The sequence below is a fragment of the Geotrypetes seraphini genome, chromosome 3, assembly GCF_902459505.1.
Source record: "Geotrypetes seraphini chromosome 3, aGeoSer1.1, whole genome shotgun sequence".
NCBI lineage: Eukaryota > Metazoa > Chordata > Amphibia > Gymnophiona > Dermophiidae > Geotrypetes > Geotrypetes seraphini.
In genome coordinates, this window is record NC_047086.1 from 228,217,248 (window position 1) to 228,227,952 (window position 10,705).

At 44.8% G+C, this 10,705-nt stretch overlaps 1 protein-coding gene across 2 annotated transcripts; it reads right to left on the bottom strand.

The window, feature by feature from the left end:
• Positions 1-832: 832 nt before the first annotated feature.
• PYM1 (PYM homolog 1, exon junction complex associated factor) lies at positions 833-10,122 on the bottom strand. Of its 2 annotated transcripts, none has more exons than XM_033938545.1 (3): positions 9,968-10,122; positions 8,012-8,105; positions 833-5,613 (listed from the first exon to the last, which is right to left on the bottom strand). In XM_033938545.1, exons 1-3 carry the CDS (start codon positions 9,996-9,998, stop codon positions 5,145-5,147), a joined length of 594 nt encoding a protein of 197 aa, XP_033794436.1. In that variant the 5' UTR covers positions 9,999-10,122; the 3' UTR covers positions 833-5,144. The 2 variants fall into 2 exon arrangements, with proteins under 2 accessions (XP_033794436.1, XP_033794434.1); XM_033938543.1 differs by lacking the exon at positions 9,968-10,122 and adding an exon at positions 9,656-9,675 and having other exon boundaries at positions 8,012-8,140.
• Between the last annotated feature and the right edge of the window lie 583 nt (positions 10,123-10,705).

Here is a 10,705-nt window from a genome sequence, read left to right on the forward strand (position 1 = left end):
ACCTTGCATTTCTCATCATTAAATCTTAGCTGCCAAGTTTCAGACCAAGCTTAACTAGGTCCTTCCTCATGTTATTCACACCATCAGGGGTACCTACTCTATTGCAGATTTTCATCTCATCTGCAAAGAGGTAAATCTTACCTGATAGACCTTCAGCAATATCACTAATAAAAATGTTAAAAAAAACAAAACAGGCCGAAGAACCGAACCTCGAGGCGCACCACTGGTAACATCCCTTTCCTCAGACTGATCTCCACTGACCATTACTCTGTCATCTTCCACTCAACCAATTCCTGACCCAACTTTGGGGCCCATCCGGAGGGCACTCAGTTTATTTATTAGATACCTATGTGGAACACTGTCAAAAGCTTTGCTAAAATCTAAATTCACCACATCTAATGCTTTCCCTGTATCCAATTCTCTGGTCATCCAGTGCACTATCAGGAAAAAACACATGCTCGTTGCAGAAAGCACGCTTAAAGATATTGCTGCCATAACTTTGACAAGGTATTTGGACTGTTGTTGTTTTTTTTGTTTTTTTTTAAATGCTTCCATAACAACAAATTAGCCAAACAAGCTCCCCCCCCCCCCCCCCCAAATGCAAACTAAACTTTTCCTGTATGGGAAAGAAAACAAAATGAATATTTTCTGCCTGCCCATCCCTTAGCCATACTATAGCAGGGAGCAGGAAATGGGTAGAGACCGGCTGGGTATGAACATCCCAGAATTATTTCAGGTTGTGACTAACTGAAAGCATTGCAAATAAAGGCATAATATGTGCATAATAAGACAGCTTGGCACCACCTGCTGGCTGTTTACAGAACACAGGCTTTCTGTGGAAGGAAGAGTGCAGACCTCCATCACTGGGAACTCAATTCATGATCAGAATGCGGAGGGGCTGTTATTTTACTCTGTTGATAACATTAAAATACCTGTAGTGGAACATAGAGTAATGAGCCTGAAAAGCCAGAGAAGCATATTTAGATGGTATGAATGTCTTTATTTTACAATATTTTTACTTAAAATACCTTGAAGTCATTTGAAAACATACTCATGGACAACAACATATCTATAAAAAAATTTAAATAAAATGATTGTAGGTTTTCTAGTCAGTAAACCTATGAGGGATTCTGTGCCTAATACACAGCCTTGTTTGTGGTGCAAAAAAATTAAAAAGGAACCAGGACATGATGTTTTTCAGCACTGAGCCTGCACAAGTACTGCATTTAACCAGACTCAACAGGTTAACAGAGGCCAGGGATACCAAACCAACAGCAAGGTTGGGTTTCAATTTCTGACACTTCAGTGTACTGTCACTGCCTCTCTCTTCCTTACCAAAGTGGGATGTGGTTTAGGGTAGCCCACAGCGCTGAAAGTAGGCTTATACAGCAAAGAACTTCTCCAGCCCCAGATAGCTGGGGCTCTGCTTAATTACTATCGACAGAGTACATCCGCAGTTCATTTGACCGTCCAAATTCCACTAACCTGTGTACATGCCTACTAGATGCGCCTTTCAGGAAATATCAGGGCAGTGCAGTTCATTGACATGCAGAGAACCTGAGTTGGGTTCCTCACCCAGCTGTTCTGCTCCCTGGCTCAGTCAGAACTGGGGATTCTGCAGAAGCAGGCATTCCCCTGGGGAAAGGGGGGCAGGGAAGGAAGGGGTCTCAATCACTGCTCAACAGCAACCCCATGGGCAATACTCAGGGCAGAAACATGAAGGTAGATAAAGGCCAAATGGCCCATTCAAACTGTGACATCTAGTCAATGACCATCACTACAGTGAAGGTGAATGGGGAAGGGGAGCCACTGGCTAGCTGGACACGGAAGGCAGGAGCAGGAAAGTGGAGTCAAGAAAAATGTATGCACAGAAAAATCACAAAAATTAAGTAGAGGAAACACTAGCAATAACTACTTCTCTCCACTTAGCACAATAAGAAATTTCAGCTGAGCTATCACCATAGACCAGGAGTATTCAACCTCAGCCCTTGCCAGATCAGGTTTTCAGGATTTCCCAAATTAATATGCATGAGATCTATTCGCTTACAATGGGAAGCATTTCATGCAAATTGGGGAAATCCTGAAAACTCAACTTAATTGTGACCCTCAAGGACCGATGTTGAACAACCCTACCACAGACGAAAGAAAAAGCCTCAGGTAAGCATAAATAATAAGCTCTACCAACCTCCACATTGTCAGCATAAAATCTTTCACCTAAGTGTCTAGCACTGGACAACAAAAAAGGTGGGAAATTTGAAAAACTATAGCTAAATTTTAGTCCTTATACATTAGAGCCAACGTTTCATGGTAACATAATCACTTCCTCAGTTGCTGAACAAACAGTGACGTGGTTATCCCCTCTCTCTGTGTTCGCTATAGTTTGAAGTGCTTTTCCAAATTTCCCACCTTTTTTCTTGTTGCCCGGTGCTAGCCACCTAGATGAAAATTTTTTTATGCCGACGATGTGGAGGTTGGTGGAGCTTATTATTATTTATGCTTACCTTTAACTGGAGGCTTTTTCTGTCATCTATTGTGATAGCTCAGCTAGAGTACCTTATTGTGTTTCAAGTGAAGAGTAGTAGTTTTCTGTATTGTTATTGCCAAGAAAAATGTATGCACATTTACATGTATTGGGAACCAAGTACATGCTGTATTTCATGCCTAGACACTGCTGGTATCATAAACCAGGGGTGGCCCATGGGAGATGCAGAGGGATATGGGGCCAGATGCAGGGGCTCATTGTGGCCCTCATTTGCATAAGGCAGTAGAGGCAGAAAAGAGGAGCCACATGGAAAAAACAGTCGCTCAATGGTAGGGATGACCCTGCTAAAAACCCAATTGGCTGTGGAGTCACCAACACCCATTTGGGAACCAGAGCTCAAGACTGGCCAATCAAATCCTGGTTTTACACTACTGCACGTATGGACTAGAGTTGCAGCTATTACATGCAGTACAGTAAAACAGCCTGCAAGCTCTCTAGCTCAATTCTGAATCAAACAGGTCTTTTGCCCTCATTAATTTAATTTTCTACATGTTCAGCTGGAAAAGAAAATCAGGCAGACAAAACCTTGTGCCAAAAGCACTGTGGAGATTCTGCATCATTTTCATGGCAGCACAGGTTCAAATAAGAATCACAAAAGCACTTTTGGCACTAACTGGAGGCCAGATGAACTAACCTTCTCCACCCATCCCCCCCCCCAAAAAAAAGAGGATCATTTTATAAAGAATTTTCTAGCACAAAGCCCATTTATATGCAGAAAGGCCCAGATTCTCTAAACGGTATTGTTATCGGCAGCCGCTTTGGCCCCCGCTCGTGTGTCAATCATATGATGATGCCATATAGAGTCACGCCTCTGGTAAAGGTAGGCGCCAGAAATGTAGGCCAGGGTTTTCAAGGCCTACATTTCCGATGCCTCTCTTTGATGTGAATTGTGCCTACCGCCACTTAACACCACTTCTGGCATTAGCCAAACCTACAGTGGCATTGGGTGCCAGTAGGCACCCTCTGGAGGCGCAAGTCCAGCACCTTGACATTTCTTTTAAACATCATTTTAAACAACATTTTGGACTTAACTTAGGCACTAATAGGACACCTAAGTTAAGGCGCTGTTTAGAGAATATGAGCCAAAGGGTCTTTTAGAGAACTGTGCAGCTGTATATGTGCTGCATGCAGGCAGTCAAGGGTATAGCTACAATACCTACATGTTCTATAAACTACTCAGGTACACACAGAGTCCACACTTGTGAACTACCAGGATTGGTTCTGGCTACCTAGTTTATAAAGATACATAGATGCTTATGTTGCCTTAAAAAATGAGGCACCCTGTTGTAGAATTATCCTCCCTCCTCCCCCATGGGAAAAGGCACTTTACTACATCTAGCCCTTTGCTTGCACTACACCTGTAGTCTTTTCTCTTTTAAAAGCTGCCCTTTCTCAGCACTAAGCCATCAAAGCAACTTGCAGGCTCTGCTGTAGAAGTGTGGAGGCCAGCACAAGCCTCAGCACCCTTCCTCACAGCACAATGCTGGGAGCTTACCCAAGAACCAAAGCAAAACAGTTTTGAAGAGAACAACAAAGAAAACTCCCATCCAGCAGCCAAGAGGGGCACAGGGTATGAGCGATACCTTGTACTGAATAAAGGTAAAGATTTTTCAGACGGGCAGCTTGCATGCTTTGCCTTCCAATGCATTTGAAGCTGCGAGGGTGACACTGAAAGCTGCCTAATGCCATCTGTACGTAGAAAGTTTTCTGCTGATCCAATGAAAGATATCACAACCTGTGCACTTGGCTGGCTTTTATGTTGACAAACGTAGTGTCTCACTTTCAAATGCCTTCAGCATACAGTTATCGGCAGAGCAGTACGAGCACAGAAGGACCCACTTGGTTGAGAATCCCCACTTCCAAACTCCACTCAGTGCATGGACAGTGCTTTTGTAATTATACTTGTGACAAAGGGATTATTAATAAAACAAACAAACAAAAAAAAGACTTAGGGAAATCAAGAACTACATGCATTTTAGCTTTCCCTGTCATATTTCTGGATTCAACAATAATCCCTTTGAAGCACAGTTACTGAAATGTGTGTGGGGAGACAGGGCTAGAACTGGGGATCCTTGGCTATACATACTGACCAGAGAATTCATGGACATTTTAGTAACATGAATATTATACTGGGGGGGGGGGGAAGACTGAGAAGGGTAACTACACTGAGCTGTTGGTATGTATTATTGCATGGACACTAATTTTATTCACACAGTTTCCTACTGCTTTTTCTATATAGTTCTTTGTGTAACTAGATTGGCCTCTCATATGCACAATTATGTCACACTTTGTAAGAGTACTAGGAATTCAGGGTACAGATGGAAAAGGATAAAAGATCTTGGTCTCCAAAATCACCCACCCCCTACCCAAAAATAAAAGTGGAGGAGAGAATTGTGATAAGTTAGGGTTTTTCAAAACACAATGATGACACTTAAAAATCAGGCAGCACCACTCCCCTCTCACAAAACTGAAAAGGAGGTACAAAGGAATACAGAAAAGTTTGTGTTCTCTGCTAAAAACAGACAGTTCCCAGATTGCCGCAGGGAAACACGGCCCTTTAATTCCAAGTCTGCACCAGGCTACCCCAGATGCTCCCCATTCCTCACAAATCAAGCTCCAGATCCTCCAGCTCCTCTTCCAGTGCCTTTCTCCTCCCCAGCTTCTCCAATTGCTCTTTTGATGGTGTGTTTATCTCCCCACAGTCAATTTTCTGCTGTAGTTCTTCCACCTGACGCAGCTTCTTTCGCAGGTTTTTAATCTTCTTGGCCTTTTCTGATGTGAAGGAATCAGGCTCTGCTTTTGTTTGGGAGCATAGCACATTCCCACTAGGCTCCCCACTGCCACATGTGACTGAACTTTTCTCCAGGGCTATGGTGAGATGTTCCATCTCATTTTTCTCCTGCTGCTGTTTTCTCTTTTCTTTGCGCTTCAGATTTCTCTTAGCTGATTTGGATAGTGCAGCCTCACTGTCTGCTCGTGAAGTGTCTTTCACTGGGGCAACATCTTCAGGGCTCAGGCCTGGGGGCAGGTCCGGTTTATTTTTGAAAAACTTCACGTATTTGTTTTCGTACCTGCATGGATGAAAACCCATCAGCGTTTTTGCAGACAAAGACTATCTAGACTAATTGCCAAGATGAAAGGCCCTGCAGCTCCAACCTCTTTCTGTCCCAATAACACTAGAGCTGGAGGGTGGGGCAGCAAGAAGGGCACAATCCTCACTTTATTCCAGAAAAAGGAATAAGTGTGGCATCACCAACAGAAGGGGGGAGGGGGAAGGAGCTGGACTAGTGTCACAAATATTGGGCCTTTGCCTTCCCCAACTCTCTAATCCTGGCGGGGGCGGGGAGCCTTTCTCCTCCCTCTCTTTCCTAACCTGGGCCTGCAGTTCCAGCTACAAGAGACATCCCTGAGCTCAGTGCACATGCTGCTCCCTGGAGTGCTTTGAAGGCTGAATCTACACATTTACTATTGTAGAGGAGAAACACCCTGAAGCTTGGTTAGAAGAAATCCTGTCATACAATCTCTCTTTAGCACACGGGCTAGATGCACTAAAGTCAGCGATTGTCACTAAACCTATTTTCACAACTTTAGCGAAAATCGCTTTAACAGACCCGATGCACAAAACAGCCCACCACATGTTTTTCGATCTGGCCATGCAAATTAGCTAAAACCCCATGTAAAATAGCCAAGAGATTGATGCACCAACATTACTTGGCTATTCCCCTTCCCCCACCCCCCAAAAAAGGAGCTGTAACGATCAGAAAAAGTGACAGGTCTAGCTAGACCTGTCGGTAACTGTGCTACCGACAGGTCTGCCTGGGTTTTTTTTTTCTATGGCACAGATATTTTGCATATGTTACACATGGCCAGGCAGGAGGGAGTAGGCATCCCTCCTGCCATTTTCGCTGCCTAGGGGGTTTCATGGTGCCAGTTCATGGGGGTCGTTGGGGAGGGCCATCAGTGCAGGGGGCTTTTTTCTTTAATGGGGCAGATTGTGTGTGTGTAACACATGCACATCTGTGCCATTAAAAAAAAAAAGAAGCCCTAACAGCAGTGACAGGAGGCTGCTTCCCCCGTCACTGCTGTTAGGGCTCTGTGCATGTGTCAATCATTCACTGAGCGACTGATCTGTTGGGTTTGCGTGCAATCATTTGCATGTAAACTTGGTAGTGCATCGATTGCTTGTCCAGAATTGGCCAACAGCAATCCAGTTGGTATCTTTAGTGCAGCCAGGCCTACATGTTTACAAGACTGTGAGTCTCTGTTAATTGGAGATCTGCACGGTTTGCAGTCACAGAGTGCAGTCTGCTCTGCAGTCAGAATGTGAAGCCTGCTCCTAACACAGACCTATTCAATTTCTGGGAAAGGTTTCAGAACTTTGCTCAGTCCCACACTCAGAGCTGCAAATGTGCCAACCCAGATACTTAGGGAGAGGAGTTGAAGAGAAGAAAACACTCAGTAATCTGACAAACTCCTTGACACTGGTACATAGGCTGCTGCACAGTTCATATTCAGTACAATTTATCCAACACAAACTCGAAAGCTACTTGAATGGGATGCAATACAGCAGGTGTCAAATGAACAACCCAAATAGTCCACATCACAAAGAATTTACTCTTTGCAATACAAATAGACTTGGGATTTAGAATACTCATTATTTATCTCAAACACAACCCCACATAGAACAAACGAACATGCTCAGCAACGCTAGAAGGCTTAACACACACTCATACAGCCAACCACAGCAGGAGAACAAAAAAAACAAACCAAAAAAACAAAAGAAGTGGAGAAAAAAGCCTCAGTTCTGCTTCAATTGGCAAAAAAAACTCCACTTCACAAACACTCCCACACAAACAAACCCGTAGAGTGAAAAAGCACTATAATAGCTTGCAAAGATGAAGCCGTGTTGATACCCCTGACACAGCAAGAACTGGCAAAACGTGAGATTCCCCGTTGGGTTCACGAGCTGCTGTGTTGTTTAGAGTGGATTGAGAAATATCCGAAGAATGAGAGCAGCTAAGTGTTTTTTCTTTGGCCTAATGTTATGATTTCGGATCGCTGCGTCTTTGGGCCCATTTTTTTCACATTTTTCACGTGTGGGGTTATATACCCCAGGTGCATTTGAACATTGACTTTGCAAGCTATTATAGTGCTTTTTCACTCTACAGGTTTGTTTGTGTGGGAGTGTTTGTGAAGTGGAGTTTTTTTTGCCAAATGAAGCAGAACTGAGGCTTTTTTCTCCACTTCTTTTGTTCTCCTGCTGTGGTTGGCTGTATGAGTGTGTGTTAAGCCTTCTAGCGTTCCTGAGCATGTTTGTTTGTTCTATGTGGGGTTGTGTTTGAGATAAATAATAGGTATAAATCGCCCTTCTTTCCTTAGTTTATAATTTTAGTACATACTAAGATTTAGAATACTCCCCTGATAAAGGTCTCAATTCCATCCCTCTCCAGAAAAAAAGGAGATACATACACAGGAACTTCTTCCTGGGGAACATATCCCTCTTTCACTTTCCTCTGCTTCCGCCAGGACCCATCAGGCCGTTGTGTTGCTGCGATGTATTTTCCTGCAATATTACAACCATTCCGCTTTGTAATGGATCTTTTTTTTTAAGGAAAGTAAAACACAATTTTAAGTCATTCTAAGGATCATATATAGACAGGACAGTGGGGAAAGGGTGAAATGTAGAGAGGAGCAGGGCCAACTCAAAGGGTTATGGCACCCTGAACCAACTTTGATGGCAGCGCCCCCACCCCCAAAGCATAAGCTTTCTTCCCTTCTCTCTCAAGCCCTTAGTCTAGCATTGCTCCCTCTCCTCCTTCCCCTGCGGCCCTCTAAACATCTTGCTTGCCAGCAGCAACAGCATGCACAGCAAGTTGCTTTCGAGATGTGGCAGATGGAAGACCCAGAGCTGGCCAAAAGCAGCTTGCTGTACATGCTGTTGCAACCAGCAAGTAAGATAATGTTTAGGGAGCTGCAGGGGAAGGAGAAGAGGAAGCAGTGCCAGACTTGGGGCTGGAGAAATGAACCAAGAGAGAAGGGGAGAAAGCTTTGGACCAGGAGTGAGCCCAAGAGTCAGAGATTTTAGTGCCCTTTCTGGCATCCTGGGCAAGAGTCTCACCTGGTACAGAGGTCAACCCTGGGGAGGAGGGCATTAGTAGAGAGAAGAGGGAAAGGGCCAGTGTAACCATTTGGCAAACTACATAGCTGTCTAGGGTGGCAATCAGCAGATGAAATCAAAGCAAACAGCCAAACTGAAAGAGTCATCTGCACATACCGTGTTTCCCCGAAAATAAGACCTACCCTGAAAATAAGCCCTAGCATGACTTTTGGGGTAGGTCTTAATATAAACCCTACCCCTGAAAACAAGCCCTAGTCGCCGCCAGCAGCAGCAGCAGCACCCCACCCCCCCACCCCCGATCTCTCCCTCCAATCCGAACTGCCAGACAGAAATAAATACCTTATAACAAACCGGCAGCGTCGGCAGCAATCTAGACAGGCTGCTTCATGGCCTGGGCTGTTCCTCTGCCACATTACTGATGACATCATCAGCAACGCAGCAGAGGAACGGCCCAGGCCGCGAAGCAGCCTGTCCAGATTGCTGCCAACACTGCCGGTTTGTTATAAGGTATTTATTTCTGTCTCGCGGTTTGGATGGGAGGGAGAGATGGGTCAGTGGTGGGGGGAGGGGGCAGGGGTGCACAGCAGCAGCGGTGGGGGGATGAGAGAGATAGAAGCTGCAAGGAATGGGAAGGAGGGATAGAAGCTGCAAGGGTTCTGCTGCACAAGGGATGGGAGGGAGGAATACAAAGATACTGCACTGCACAAGGGGATGGATAAGAGAGGAGGAAATATGCTGTACATGTGGGGGAGATAAATGAAATAGGAAGAATTGAGGTGGAGGAGAGGAAGGCAGAGATGATCATTGTACATGAAAAAAAAAATAAGACATCCCCGAAATAAGACCTAGTGCCTTTTTTGAGTCCAAAATTAATATGAGTGTTTTATTTTCGGGAAAACATAATACTTTATCAGCAGCGAGGATGCAGATTCCTCAAAATAGCCCATTTAGGTTACATATCCATTAACCTGAATAAATGCTTTTTGGAAACTGACCTCATAAATGAATTATCCAAAACCTTAATGCAGAGCTTAGGAGCCTGAGGTTTAATTAAAGTGGAAGGGGGAGGCCGAGCGTCTTAACACCCTTTACCGGCCCTGGAGGGAGATTTTTGCAAGACACATCAGAGTGGGGCTGGGAGGGGGGGGGGACTTACGGCTGGGCTGTCTGCTCTCTCTCCCCTCCGCATGCGCCGAGCTCCACCGCAGGAGGAGAAGCACCTCCTTCCCCTCCTGCAGCCCCCGCACGGAGACCCACCCACAGCACGGCCGGAGCCAGCGCTCTCTCTGCCCACTGCGGCCGCTCACCGGAATCGTCGGTCACATAGGGAGTGGACATCTTACACGGCGGAGCACTTCCGGCGCGCGCCGGAAGACGTAGAGACAAGGCGGGGCGGGGCCAGAATCTTGCGGTTAACTCTGTAGGTGCCTGGCGCCCCGTTGTTGCCACATAGACGCAGCGGCTTGCTAGTGAGGTGAATAATAAGGGGAGAATAGTTTTGCAGAGCCGGTGTGTTTCTCCCCGTTCCATGAAGGAGACTTTGGCCAGTCCTGGCTGTGGATTCGAGATAATGACAACGTGGTGACACATGTGATTTTTGGAGGGTTTTTTTTGGCCAATGAGAGAGTTGTTTCTCTGGGGGTCCGCTATAAGTATTTGTCTTGGCGGTCCTCCATTTGTGCTGAGGTCATTTTCCTCCTTATAAACAAAAAATTGTATAGTCCTATTAAGACACAAGATTATTTTTCTTAATAATTCTTTATTCGTTTTCAAATTGAACAGCAAGTGCACAAAAGAATATATTATACAAATTATATCAATCTAGTGATGCAATAACCCCCCCCCCACCCACCCATCCTTCATCACATTTTCAACAGAAATGTACACATATTATATATCATAACAAATTATGTAAAATTAATCCCAACTCCCCCCTTTAGTGTGCTAAATAAGAAAAAGAAAAGGAGAAGAGAAGAATTGATAACTATTTACCACAATATTATGCCAATGGCCCCCATATTTTTATAAAGTTAATAAATGTCTCT